The sequence below is a fragment of the Drosophila mojavensis genome, unplaced genomic scaffold (assembly GCF_018153725.1).
Source record: "Drosophila mojavensis isolate 15081-1352.22 unplaced genomic scaffold, ASM1815372v1 contig_80, whole genome shotgun sequence".
NCBI lineage: Eukaryota > Metazoa > Arthropoda > Insecta > Diptera > Drosophilidae > Drosophila > Drosophila mojavensis.
The window spans coordinates 2005038-2020263 of NW_025318906.1; the positions used below are offsets into that span (position 1 = coordinate 2005038).

Genomic DNA, 15226 nt, shown 5'->3' on the forward strand with positions numbered 1-15226 from the left:
AACTATCATAGCCATCAATACACATTTTTAGTGGGTATAAAAAAGCGTTACTAACAATCGAAACTAAGTATAGCACTCGATGCAGACAATGGGCCATGACAAACACACTACATATATCTTTGTTGTTATTACCAACTGTTGTTGTTGTTGTTGTCGATTTGTTGAGTTATGAACTGTGTTATTGCCTGTCAACGCTGGTGAACAAAATTGTGTATTTAAAGTTAATTGCATTTAATGAGACAAACTCTGCTTAAAATGTCATCAATTACATGCGCATAGACTAAGATCGAATATTTATAAATAAATACACGCATACATATATACAGATAGCAGTTAATATATATGTATATATGGCAAGAGATTTATGCAACACGAAAGCCAAGTTCAAATTTGCATAAATGGTAAATCAATTAAAAGGCGACAACTCGTATCCAAGAAATGCATTAGAGTTTGACACAGAAAGAGAAAGAGAGAGAGAGAGAGAGAGCGACAGAGAGAAGGAGAGAGAAGTTGTTACTGCAGTAGCTGCTGCAGTTGCATTTGGTTGTCTTGGACACGGCAGGTAGCATTAATTGAAGCTCCCCCAGCCACTTTGCCCTCACCCTGTTGTTGCTGTTGGCAAATGTCAAGCTGTTTTGTGACTACCGTGGCAGAAGCGCGTAGCGTAGCGTTTCACAACTGGCCAGTAAATAACCGACAATAAATCACTTTGAACAAATACAAAATACAAAGCAAAAACTAGAGAAAAAAAACACACACACTTTTGTAAAATAGTAAACTGCTAACTGCTGTAATCGCTGTAGTTGTAGCAAATTTAAACAAGTTGTAAATTTGTAAAAACAAAAAACAAGAAACAAAAACGACAGCAAGAGAAATAAATGACGAAAAACACTTGTAAATACACATTGATGAACATGATGGGTGTGTGCAAGTGTGTGTGTGTGTGTGTGTGTGAAGTGCGCTGACAAATCACCTGTTGGCCATTTGATAAATGCTCGAAACATTGCCAGCCCCCTTCAGCCGCAAGCCACAAATTCTTGACATTAACCCACTGTAATGTCTTCTCGGTCCGTTAACACGACTTTTACCCGCATCGATAAATAATTGATTTGATTGCCGTGTCACAATTTAAGTAAGAGATAGCCAGAGAGCCGCTTGGGAGGGGGAGGAAGAGCGTGAGAGAAGCTTTCCCAAGCCATTATCAGCCAACAATAATGGGCTTTAATGGTACCCCGTACTGACGTCTCAGAATGCCAGAGTTGGACTTAATTCACGTGCAAAGGATCCTGTAACACAGCGCTAAGCAGCGATCGCTTGCAACATGTTGCAGCTGCCAGCAAACATTGCAGAGGGCAGTTCAACAAGTTGGGCTCCAGCAACTGTCTGCTGTTTGGGTTCGCTACGATTTGTATACTCAGAATTATTTGCACTGGGAGCCGCGCGAGAGCCAATTGGGTTGGTTGTAATATTCTCTGGTCTTTTGACTCATACTTAAATCCATCAAATTATGATTATTATCACTTACCTAGGAGTGCCTTAATTCGCGCTTGTTGAGCTGTAATATGGGAGAATATAGATATTAAAATTCAAGAATAATATATATATCTATATTATATATATGAGCGAATGTATTTTTATATTAATTTCTATATATAAAAATATATATTAATGTACTTATTTCTTTATATCAAAGCTGATTTGCTGTTTAATTTCAACTCGTTTACACTTCTCTCCTATGCGATTCTCACAAATTCAACTACCGCTGATGTCAACTATGTCTTTTGTTAGTCTTTCATTTTCTCTCTCGGGTTCTACCTATCTATTTATTTATTTATCTATTTATTTCTATCACATTCTCTCTCTCTCTGTCCATCTGTTTTTTATTGTCTTTCTGCTCTTGATTATCTCTCCATTCCATTATGTCTTCATTCTGCCTTGCTCTCTGCCTGTCTCTTTCTTTTTTTCTCTCTAGGCCTTTGTTCTTTTATCTATATTTCACTGTGTCTCATTTCGTCTCTGCTTGTATTCAACTCCATTTCAACGTTTCACAAACTGCCATAGCCAACCTCGCTCACGCGCAGCTTCCTCGAACTCAGCTCAAACATGTTCGCTGTGCCAGCTGATTGAATAGTTTTTACGAATTTCATTTCAACTGGCCGTCTGCCAGTTCTTATACGACAAGCGCGTTCAACGGTTGACCCGGGTTCCCAAAAACAAAACCGAAAGAAAAACCCCTAAACCTACAACTGAAATCGAAACCGTGTGGCGTCGCGTGTTGGGGATCGTTTTGCATTTTGTCGGCTCAGCTCTTTAATTGTGTCACTAATGAGCCGCATTTATGTTAATCTCGGCACCCGGGACGAGCCCATCTAAGCCTTTCAAGCGGTCAGGCCGACAACGATGCCAATGCCGACGACAACGGCGACAACGACGACGACGATGATGTCGACTCCTGCGGCATCTATATCTCGCGCTGTGTGAATTAACATACAACATACGAAATACACTTACACGATACAAAGATTTCAAAGTGTCTCTTCTCCCCCCTCTCTCTCTCATTCTCTCTCATTCTCTCTCATACTCCTTCTCTCTCTCGCTCCCTCTCTTTCTACCTGTTGAATTCTTCGTTTTTGGTAGTTTTCACCTGCTGCGCCGTTTATGGTTATTGCCGCAATTTGGTTGTGACAGTCGGCAGGCGCTTTATCATAAATTAAAAAGTCGTGTAGTGGCAGAGTCGCACAAGTCTCTGCTGTCTGATCAGTGCGAGTGGTGCAAGTGGCGCGAGTGGTGCGTGTGGTGCTGATGCTGATGCTGATGCTGCTGTTGCCGCTGATGAATGATGCGCTGCTAAGGCCAAGTTATTTTGCATGAATGAAATCGCAACGAGACGCGACGTGATAAACGAGCTGCTTCATCAACTCAGCGCTCTCCGAACGATGACTTAATTTAAAATGCCGCTACACAGAAGGTGTTAATTAGCATATGGACAAATACATCAACAACATCGACAACAACAACTATTTCGGCAATCTCAAAACTCAAACTCAAACTCAGTCTACGATCTGCAGCTTCAGTTTGTTTACTTTTGCTGTCGTCTGCTCTTTGAGCTCGATAATAATAAAAAAAGCTATCCAATGTCTGCAATTCATCAGTAAAAAATCTATATATATATATATATAGATATATATATACAAACGATAATAAAAAATATGGTGCAAAGCTCAACAAATTTTCTATGGCGAGTTCTTAAGTTTCCGAGCCGCGCATTTAGCATGAAAAGAATATGAAGAATTATTGTATTTCTATTTGCCTTCCCGTTCGTGCTCGTGATTGTGTTCGTGCCTGTGTTCGTGCTTGTGCTTGCTCATTTTCTTTAACGGCGTAGCCATGTGGAAAATACACAACAAACTTTTAATATACTTACTCTGGATTATGGAAATAAGGTATAGTAAAAAAAAAACAACCAACAACAAATCTTTCTTTTTTTCGATCACTTGGCTTCATTCTTTCAATGAAAGCCGCCGTCTCAATATAGAAACGATCGTCGAACGTTTTGTTTTTATGCTAAACAGTTTTCATTCTTATTTATCGACAAAAATTGTGTTCTAAATAGCTTGAGAACTCTTTTATGGACTTAGACAAAAGAGAGGTATTAGTGGGCACAGAACAGTGGCTGGCTTCTTTGACTAATCGTGTGATTCTTTAGATTTTTAGACAAAGCTAAAAAAGTCCACCTACTTTAAGTAGGGAGAATAAGATAAATACATGTTTAATATAAGGATACGTACATTGTTATATATCTTATAAAATAAAGCTAAATTTATATGGAGTTGCATAGCTCTATCTCAAATCATCTCTATTTTGATTCTGTTATACCAATATCAGTATCCATCTATTTGTCTTTAATGATATGGAGATTCTCTCTCTATCTTTACGTCTGTCTATCCCCCACAAACATCTATCTCCACCTATCTATCTGCATCTATCTACAGTAATAACTGAATGGTTAAGATCAACTGCTAGATAATAATCACAATTTATTGACCAATCTATCAACCTATATTACTGAGAAACAAATCTTTCGACTAAGATGAGATAATATTATATATACACTAATTCTTCCATTGCAAATTGGATTCCCATCCTAAAAAATATATAGTTACTAATCAAATCAAATGATTTACTGACTATCCATTGTTGAAAGAAGATAAATAATTTGAACTTAGAAAATAAATAAAAGCTCTGTAAAATTGTTGCTGCTTGTCTCAACTGAAACCAGATGCTGAAATGTTTTTTATCTTAATCAGAAATAGATATTAAAGTCACATTTGAAGCAACTCAGGAAAACCAGGGTATTGGATGTGAATTGACATACTGTCTCAGCTAGTTATATCAACTCAACCGATTTTTTTTTGGTTGCTTTCTCGTTTTCTTTTTGCTTATCAATATCAAATCTCGCGCCGTTGTTGACAACTGTTTCCTTTCGATCTCAACAAAGCAACAGTTAAGATCGCAGCGAATCGCTAATTTTTATCGGAGTAACGAGACAAGAAAAATCAGAGAGAGAGAGTGAGAGGGGGCAAATTACAAGGAGTTGTATGTAAATTGTTATCTAGACGCCCAAACACAATACGCCCAATCACAGCTCAGCTGCTGATCTCGTCGATCGTCGATTCTAGTGGAAAACAGGCAATATAACTTACAACAACAACAACAGCAACAACAGCAACTGCAGAAAACAGCGGGAAAAACGCTGAAAAATCTCATTAAAATGAGCAATTAAATGATGGCAACAGCAACTAAAACCAACTGACAGACGGACAGCATGACAGACGGATAAACCGACGGACAAACGGACAGACGGGCGTGTGTGAGGCAGTTACGACGAATGCCATTTTCCAAAGACAAACACAGTTTGCCAATCAAAAAACTTGGCTAAAGCAGGAGCAACGGGAGCAACAACAACAACAGCAACAACAACAACGACAACTGGAAATCAATTTTTGCCATAAACTCATCAACGTGCCCGACTCTCTGTGTGTGTTGTGTGTTTCGGCTGCTATCTAATTGCCTTGGCGCAGTCAGTTGCGAGTATCTAAAAGATACGGCGGCGTCGGCAGCCTCTCGACTTGGGATTGTTCCAGTGGGCTGGTCTTGTGGGCAGCTACGCCGCCGCCGTGGCGGCCAGCTGAACAACAATGCGCATCGGCAGCAGCAGCAGCAACAACAACAACAGCTATGAACAAGTAAGAGTGCTCTAGCAAAGAGAGTGCCAGACTCGAAAATATCCTGCAGACGAATAGAATATGAAATCAGCAGAAGAGAGGCAGAGAATGGAGCAAGCTATGCACTTGATCTATTGAATTTTAAAGTACTAAAAAGGCCAACCCAGAGATTCTATATTCATCGATTAGTATAAAAGTTGGCAATTTATAAAAATGTTTATAGATTTAAATGATATCATACATAAATATTTAAAATGGTTATCAATATTAATCGATTTGATTAAATGGGGTTTTAAAAAAAAGCTTATGAGAAAGTTTAAGAAATCTTAGGCTGTTAACATCGATTAAATTACAAAAAGCGATTTAATATCACTAAGTAGATATTACCCCTCATTACTCATTCTTAGTTCCTGCATACCCAACTTTCCTTTTGTTTGTAATGAGTAGAGGGTATGCAAAGGCTTGCTGACCAGTTAACAGGTTGCCCACAAAAGGGTCTTAACCCAGAAAAAACTGCAGCATCGCTTGTAATTGGGGTTACTGCACAATCTTAAAGCGCTCCAAATGGCATGTTGTACAAACAGGAAACACAGACCAACAGAGACTGAGAAAATCAGAGATGAGAGAGAGAGAGAGTGTGTGAGTAAGAGAGAGAGAGGGGCTTGTTACATGCCTTGAACAATTGAAGCTCATGAGCTTGCAACGTGCAGACAAACGCTCAAATTGTGATCAAGATCGTCGTAAGTCGTTGCCAGTTACAAGTCCAAAAATGGCCTTTCAAGTGGTTCCTGTGCCTGTGCCTGCGCCTGCGTCTGCGCCGGCGCGGGAGCTGTTTGGTGGTGCTCATTGCTTGCCAGGCGGATCGTTTTGTACTTTTAGATGAGTGATCGACTCGAGCACAAACAAAACTATCTGCGCTTGATCTGTCTGTTTGTCTGGCTAGCAGCTGGCTGGCTGGCCGGCTCTTGGTTTGCGACTCTCATTTGGTCAGCTTGTTGTGGCTACATTTGCCAATTGCCCATGACGAACGATACGTTTGGCCTTACCTGTTGCCATTCGGCTAGGGAGACCCTGGTCATACGTCTTTCGCGGCTCAATTACGTCGTTCGTCGTTTTCAGCCTTAGCTGTTTGCCAGGATTGAGTACAATTGTTGCCATTTGCCGTGGCAGCGACATATATTTTTCTCTCTCTCTTTTTCTTGGCCAAGGCTCGCTTTATGCATTGTTGTTTCTTTTTTTCCTTTTGGTTTTTTTTATTGATGGCATGTTGAACAGCTTTTATGGGTTTTCTTTTAGTTTGGGCTTGACTCTGTGTGCTGTGCTGCCAGTGCCCCGGCACCGCCCACTTTACATTGCAGCTGGACACGAGGCCACAAACTTTCAAATGCCGTGGCAAAACAAAACACAAAACACAGAAAACTGAAAACAGAAACAGCGCACAAAACTAAGACCAACGCTGCATTTTGCATTTGAACTGAACTCGGCCTCGCAGTCAGTCGCATTGTTTGAATTAATGTGGCTTTGTGGCTTCCGCCTCCAATTGGCGCTTTATTTTGGCTACACACTCGTAAATTTTCGGCCAGCGGGCAGAGCGCCACGAACATGTCAGCGTTCCATGTAATTACCCACGGCCAACGCAAGCGCCAGGTTCAGGTCCACAACAACAAGAAGAATGCAGTTAAAGATGCAGATGCAGATGGAGATGGAGATGTAGATACAGATATATATGGATGATGGAGATGTAGATGTAGATACAGATACAGATACAGATACAGATACAGATACAGATACAGATACAGATACAGATACAGATACAGATACAGATACAGATACAGATACAGATACAGATACAGATACAGATACAGATACAGATACAGATACAGATACAGATACAGATACAGATACAGATACGTCCAGATGATATGTGTTGGCATTGAACATATAATTTGAGGTCTACTTTAATGTTGAGAAGCGGCCGCTACTAGAGACAAAATAAAACCCACCGCCGTTTTCAAGATAAGGCAATTGGCACAGCGGTGGGTCGCTTAGACCTAGACGTTAAATATGCACATGAAAAAAAAACTGTTTAGGGGGCAACACAGTAAGTTCAAGGAGAAAAATGTTTAGAGACTTAATGTGGGGTATTCCTTTTACAACTGTTATTATATTTTTCTGAAATGTTTGTAATTTAAAGTGAGTCTTTATAAGAATGCATGAATAATCAAAAGATACGCATTAGTCCTTCTTGGGAATTAGTTTCTGATTGTATGCTCTCTATATGGTAAGCATTCTATAAGCATAGTATAATATGATGTAACAAATGTAGATTACATTGAAAATGTTTGGTTTTGTCAATTTTATTTATTCAACCTTCATTATTAAGCAACTTTCCTTCCTTAAATATTTAAATGCCTCCAATATTCTCTCAGTGTATGGCTGGCTGCCCTTTTTGGTATCATGCGTTGCGCTGCTCCTGCGCCTGCCCATAGTTCTGCCAGTTTGCAGGCCCAGTTACGCGCATTTGTCTGCGCTCTGTGCTCTGCGCTCTGCGTTGTGGTCTGCTCTGCAACGCCTGCGCGTGAAAATATTAAAGTCATATTTTTATGAGCCTCCGAAGTGCGCATTAAGAGTTGTATTTGTTGTTGTTGTTGTTGTTGTTGTCGTTGCTGCTGTTTTTTGGTTTCTTATTGACTCGCTGTGCGCGCTTAGGCATTTATGTTTATATGCTCGGGAGACGAGATATAAGTGGTTAGGCTTTAAGAGTCAGCTTCCAGCATCAAGTTCAACTCCAGCTCCAGCTCCAGCTCCAGTTGCAGTTGTTAGTGTTGTTGTTGCTGTAGCCGTTTGCTAATTGGCGCTGTGGCTAAATTATGCGACTGGCCTAATCCATTTTTAATGATAGCTGCCCCACGAATGCAGCAAATCACATATTCGACTCATTTCAGTGATTGGCCAATGGTTTATCGATGGCCCAAAAATATATATGTACATATATATATATACATATATAAACGAGTTTCGATCTTTTTCGTAAATGCCATCAATGCGAAAAGTAATGAAGACAATAAAAAAGAAATACCAATAATAATTATTAACTGCATGGTTAGTGCAGAGGCGGAAGTCGGCTACTGGAAAAGCGAGACGTAAAACTGGAACTACGCTTTTTAGTTTCGATATATATGGTGATTTGCATTGCTTCATTGTTTTCCTGACATGTTTATTTATTTATTTGTTTAACTAATATATTAAACAAGTTATTTGGCAACCAGCATTGACATCATTCATAGTCTGTGCCTTCATGATTTATCGTATTGAACAAATATGGAAAAAGTATCAAATGTGATATATTAAACAAGATTTTCTCTTATAAAATTATACGCTCAATATATCACAGTCGATGATGATCTCTAGATATACACCATAAAAGTTTGGCACTCAGCAAAGTAGATTTAAGCATTATCAAGATTCAATGAATGTATGCAAATTATTAAGATCTCTAAATATTGGAAGGCAGTCCAGAAAGTAGACTCAAATTAATACTTTACTATAATAAATGAAAAAAAAAATGACAATGACAATAGACGTAATGATGATATACTAAGGATAGTACATTTGAGTACCAATGGCTTACATTGAACTTCCAGCAATTAATTGAGCTGTTTATAATTGAGCCTTCGTCTATGCTTGCTAAGTCAGACCGCCCGCACAACCCTGGCAGCCCTGGTGCAATATCATTGATATCAAGTTCATGACAGGTCCTTGCTCTCTCACGCATCATACGTTGAGCTGGGAACAAGAATCTAAATCGTCGCAACAAAGCAAAAACACAAAAAACAGCCAGAGAAAAAAGGGTCACGAAATGAAGGCGTAGACCCAAGCGCAAAGCCTGTGCCTCGATCTAGAGCCAAAGATAAAAGAGACCAACAGCAGCAGGAAGAGCCGCATAGCTAAGGTTAGGGCAAGGTGAGGTAAGGCCATCTAAAACAAAAACATGAAGGAAAGAAAAAAAAAAAAAAAACAACAACAACAAAAACAGGAAAAGCAAAAGCGGTGCAAAACACAAAGCACAAATCAAGTACACGTGACTCGGACGTCGGTTGACGCTGCGTAAGTGATGCAGAGGCTCGGAGGATGGGTTCGGCTGAAGTTGATGATGAAATTGTCGACGTTGACATGCAACAGGCAGCCGGCAGCTGGCAACACGGAATGGAGCCACATGGCATGGGGCAGCAACGCGCTTCAAGTGGCAACGACAAATTAAATAAGGCACGGCGGAAAAAACTGCGTTTGTGGAACAAAACTGCACAAGCTGCACAAAAAACTCGAGTAAGAGCGCTGTCTAGGCGGCACTGCTCGACTAGAAGATACCCTGCTATATGGTGGCAGAAAATGAATAGCAAGGCACACCTAGTCTTATTTCCATACTTATGTATCTACATTTACCCGAAGTTTATTTTAATACTCACATATTTTCTACTCCTAAACTTCGATAAGTTTATAAGTTCATACCTTATATATAGTATATAGACAGATAGATGAAGATGATAGATAGAATAAGGCGTATATTTCTATAAGATTAGTCTATTGTTTTCTTAAACTCTTATACGCTTATGCTATATACTTATATTCTTCTACCCTTCTATTATCTTATACTATTATCTTATACTGCTCTGAACTTGTACTCTTGTATGTGTGACTTGCTTCTCTTATACTAATATATTACCATATATATACTCATGTTTATCGGAAGTATCTATATGCTTCATAGAACTGGTGCTCTTCTTCTATCCCTTACATCAACTAATACCATATACCCTTTTTATACATTTCCAATAGGTTCAGGGTATATGAAATAAGAACAAAAGGCTACGATGAAAAGAGAGCGATAGCTGTTGCCCATTTGTTGTTGTTGTTGTTGTTGCTGTTGTTGTTATTGAGGTGGGCATGACGGTCACGCTGTGCGAACGCACGAAAAGCTATTGACTGACTGACAAACGGATGCGCTGACAGATCGATCAACGTAGTTTAACAAAGTTAAAGTTGAAGGTTGGCAACGGTGGTTTTGGTGGCTCAGTGGTTCGGTGATGCGATGGTTTGCGTCGGCCACTCAAGCATTGCAGCCACACAACAGCCAGTGGCTCATTGTTGTTGCTGTTGCTGCTTCAGTTCTTCGTTGTTGTTGTGCGATCTGGTGATCGCATCCTGGCAAGCTCGCCGCGTGGTCGTGCCTGTTAAACGAGCCTAATTATTAGTTTACTACCAATTTTGGTCTTCGGGGCCTCGGCTGCATGTTAACAACATGTACAACAACTCATGAGCAGCAACAACAACGGCATTGAGCAAGAGTGTTGCAATGATGGCTGCTATCCGAGAGGATACCCTGTAGGTGTAGTTGTAAGTGTCCTGCATCAATATGAAGAATGAAGAAAATGTTGAACGTTTAAGTGTGAGCAAGAGAGCATTTCCAGAGGCTTATTAAGCTTTAATTCTATTGCCGTCTGTCCTGTAACAATTAGGGAATACATATACTAAAGAAGATCGTTGTAGCCCTACACGCTCATTAAACCCTTTACAGGGTATATTACTGCAGATTGAACTCAAAACGATCGTCGATTGGCGTCGTTGTCGTTGTTGGCCATTTCAAGTTTTCAGTTGCCAGTTGAAGGGTTAATTTGGGCGAGGACGTGGATCCACTTTGTTCACTCTGTCTACACTTTCTACCCCCTCCACCCCTCTCGCTCTTTTGTAAACTTTGTAATTTCTGTAAATTGATTTAATTGGCCCAATTAAAAATGCGTTGTAAACATGGGCGAAAGCAATGGCCAAAACTGTTGCAGCCCATTGACAAGACAGAAATCGAATCGGACTGACAACAGCGAGTCCCTGCCCCGAGGATATTACACAGCTGTGTAGCTCCATATAAATAAATACATACATATATATGTAAATAATGAATATGCATAGCTGTTCATGTTTTGGGCGCCTGCGCAGCTGTCTGATTGGCTTTTTTGTGTGTTGGCCAATCGACATGCAGACAATTGCTCGTTATGCATCCAATGAATGCGGCTATGGAATGCTACTATATTCTATCTGAGAGTGTGATAATGTGTGTGTGTGGGAAGTGGCTATACGAGCTACACATGCCATTCACAAATGCTCTTCCTACGACTCCAAGAGCGTTTATTGCCTATGACTTGCTTAATCTTTAGAAAACAAGCTTAAGAAAATAGCTGTAAAGTTTTTGTTAAAGACAGGTATTAGATAGTCAAGTGAACTTTAATAAAATTGTATATAATTATAATCAGAAATCTAAAATATAAGTTAGATATATATCTACTGGTTAAGTGGAGCAAGTAAGCTTAGCTCATTTTATTTTTCTTGGTTTTCTCTTTTCAATTTAAAAACCTTTAATGGATTTTTTAGGTTTTATCATTCCTTCTGAATGATATTGTGTGTTTTAAGATTTTAAAATAAATATTAATACAATTAGATTAATTCATTTACTTCTTCGTTCATCAATAAAATGCATTGCAGTGCATAATTTGATATTTCATAAACAATTTTCATATGCTATTCAGCTATTTGCTGCAGCAGCAACAACAACAACAACAGAAACGCCATCGTATTAAGTAAACAATAAATTAAATATGGAAAAATGACAAAATAAATGTACAAACAAATGTGGATCGATCGATGGCTAAAGAAATAATGAATCGACTAAGAGTGCTGGGAGTGCATGACTAGGAAATACCCTGAACTTAGAAGAGAACTACAAAACTATACCAAAATTGATGACTCTTGAAAGACTTTATTTAGGTTTAAGGGAACTAGGTAAAGCAGCTAAGCGAGCAGATGGTTAGAGTAACAGAGGAACAAAAGGAGTAATGGACAGATGAATAAACAAACATTGAGAGACAGACCACGCCTCCTCCCATCTGTTGTATACATTGTCACTAAATCATGATACCCAACTGCTTCTACCATTTTTCAATAGTATGAATGAAAAAACAAAAGTCGTGCTTACTGCTCAATAAATGCCGCCAGCGATCAATTCATTTCCATTTCAGTTTGCCATTGCCAGGAAAATAGCAACAACAACAACAATTGAGAACTGGCCACGAGTCAACGTTTAAAAAAAAAGTCGCAATTGGCCAATGGAAAAAGCAAATGTGCCGCATTCAAAGGCAAGATTAATGCGTTCAAATTGAAGCTGTTGTTGTTGCTGTTGTAGTTGTTGCATTTGTTGTTGGTTTTTGTTTTGTTTTTTTTTGCAGTCAGGTGAGTGAGTGGCATGCTTTTAGGGGGCGTAGACAGTTTTACTGTCAGTTTTAGTCAAAATAATGCCGCCAGCTATATTATTAGCCATAATTACATATGCATCTCAAGCGTCTAATCATGAGGAGAGAAGCTTAAGCCAGACCAAATCGAAAACCTCGCATGTCTAATCGAAGGCTTTAAATGCCAGACAGTTCAGAGCTGCTGACATAATCCACGATAATAAGCAACTAGCTTTCTATACTTAATGCCCAATTGGATTAATGGGGTGCCCAATAAATGACTTGCAAATTGCCAGCTATGCGAGCTCAGGAATTTCTCTTGCTGTTGTTATAGGAAGCATGAGACATAGATGAGGTTTGCCAAGGGGAAAAGACAAGAGAAGAAAAAATCGAAACTAAAAGACATATGCATTTATCTATCATTAGCAGGATATTCATAATATGTGAAGGCTATCATTAATATATGAATTTTCATTCCGCTTTCTCGTCAGATTAGTATCCAGCTTTACGTCTGTCATGCTCTGCGGCCGTATACCCGGTCTGACGATGGGTCAACGTCAGCTATGCAGCGAGATGCCCGATGCACTGATCGCACTAGGTGAGGGTCAGCAGCTCGGCGCCCACGAGTGTCAGCATCAGTTTCGTGGCCATCGTTGGAATTGCTCGGAGGTGTGGCAACGCAATGTGTTCTCCCATGTTGTGCCAATCGGTGAGTAGACAGACAGAGAGAGAGATACAGAGCAGTGGAAAGAGATGCAGCACTAGAATACTCGCTGATTTGCTAACAATGAAACATCCCAGAGTATATTACTCTGTCTGCGAAGTTTGTCTAATATCCGCTCTGCCTTCTCGATATACTTATCTAGGAAACTTCTATGATATGTCTATATAACTATTCCTATATATTCTCTATAAAGTATTTCTGATATACGTCCCTTCGAGACATACTCTCTATTATTAATATACTCCCAACTCTTCTCTCTCTCTCTCTGCTTTATCGCTCTCTTTCTTCTATGTCTATATAACTATTCCTGTATACTCTATGTAAAGCATTTCTGATATTCGTCCCTTTACGACATATTCTCTATTATTAATATACTCCTATCTTCTGTCTCTCTCTCTCTCTCCTTCTTCGCTCTCTTCTAGCTTCGAGGGAGGCTGCTTATACCTATGCAATAGCCAGCGCTGGTGCTGCCTATGCAGTGACTGCAGCCTGTGCGCGAGGCAACATTTCGCTCTGCGGCTGCGATGTGCGGCACAAGACGTCGCCGCCGCCGGAGCCCTGGAAGTGGGGCGGCTGTTCGGCAGATGTGGAATTCGGTATGCGTTATACGCGGAAATTTATGGACGCACGTGAATTGGAGCGAGATTCGCGTACGCTCATGAATTTGCATAATAATCGCGTGGGGCGCACGGTGCGTATGCATAATAATTCGAATATAAATTTTTAATAAACATTTCTTATAAACCCCCACCTGCTCTATCAGCTAGTTAAGAAGCTGCTGCGTACTGATTGCAAGTGCCATGGCGTCAGCGGCTCGTGTGTCATGAAAACCTGCTGGAAAAGCCTGCCGCCCTTTCGCCTGATTGGTGAGAAGCTAATGCAAAAATATCAAAAAGCCAAAACAGTGCAGGCCCTGAGAGGCAAACGTGGACTGAGATTAGTATTAAGCAGGTGAGCAGAGAAGAAGACTCCTGTTAATAAAGTCTCTCATCTCATCTCTCATCATTACAACTCTCTCACAGAAAGAAGCATCAGATGGCGCAGAAGGCCTCACTGATGGCGCCCAAACGCATGGAGCTGATCTACTTGGAGGCATCGCCCAATTATTGTGAGCGCAGCATTCAAACGGGCACATTGGGCACAAGGGGTCGCATTTGCAATCGTACTGGTCATGGCCCACAAAGCTGTGATCTTTTGTGCTGTGGGCGTGGCCACAATACGCAGCACATACAGCGAAGTCAGCAATGCAGATGCCAGTTCCATTGGTGCTGTCAAGTGGAGTGCGAGGTGTGCGACGAGAGTTACGAAGAGTTCACATGTAAATAGAAAAAATAGTTTGTCTGCAATGAACAGACAGACAGACAGACAGCTAAGCCAGTAAAAGATGCAAATGTTGCTAGTATTACTTAGTTACGAATAGTTCTTAGTGATTCTAATGTTTCTAGTATTATGCGAAATTTCATGTATTACAGACCCACACACACACACAAACACAAACACACTCTAACTGTAAGTCTCACTCAAACACCGACATTCACGAATAAATAGTTTGTATGCTGTTAAAAACCCGAGTGTTTAAATAATTTTGTATATGTATATTAATTAATTATAATTAATTAATTAAATTAATAAAAATAGTAAGTATTTAATATATGAAGAGTTTACTTCATTTCATCATAAGGAGCTTTGCAATTACAAATGACAAAATTTATTAAAAATCTTCATGTAAAAAGTGCTAATAAAAATTAATTTAAAAATATTTATTATAAATATTTAATAATTTTCTATAAATAAAAATATGTAAAAATGCTTATTAATATTTGTATATATTCATAGACTTTCTCATAATAAAATTTCAAGCTGCGGTTCCAAGTGTTAAGTTAGCTTTAAAAAAATCGTAGCATACTTTTAGGTTGTTAGTTTTAATGCAAAGCATTGCCAGACTAAAGAAAATGCATGCAAACGAAACGTAACAATTCAAATGCCGTTACGTGTTAGTG

General features: G+C 39.5%; 1 protein-coding gene across 2 annotated transcripts; it reads left to right on the forward strand.

Annotated features, from left to right (window-relative positions):
- The first annotated feature begins 1919 nt into the window (after nucleotides 1–1919).
- LOC6578432 (protein Wnt-2) lies at nucleotides 1920–14590 on the forward strand. 2 transcript variants are annotated; one of them, XM_002004308.4, is made up of 5 exons: nucleotides 1920–3443; nucleotides 12994–13211; nucleotides 13649–13917; nucleotides 13990–14177; nucleotides 14249–14590. In XM_002004308.4, the coding sequence occupies exons 1-5, from the start codon at nucleotides 3388–3390 to the stop codon at nucleotides 14550–14552; spliced, it is 1035 nt and encodes a 344-aa protein (XP_002004344.1). In that variant the 5' UTR covers nucleotides 1920–3387; the 3' UTR covers nucleotides 14553–14590. The 2 variants fall into 2 exon arrangements, with proteins under 2 accessions (XP_002004344.1, XP_015018630.1); XM_015163144.3 differs by having other exon boundaries at nucleotides 1923–3443; nucleotides 12999–13211.
- The last annotated feature ends 636 nt before the right edge of the window (nucleotides 14591–15226 follow it).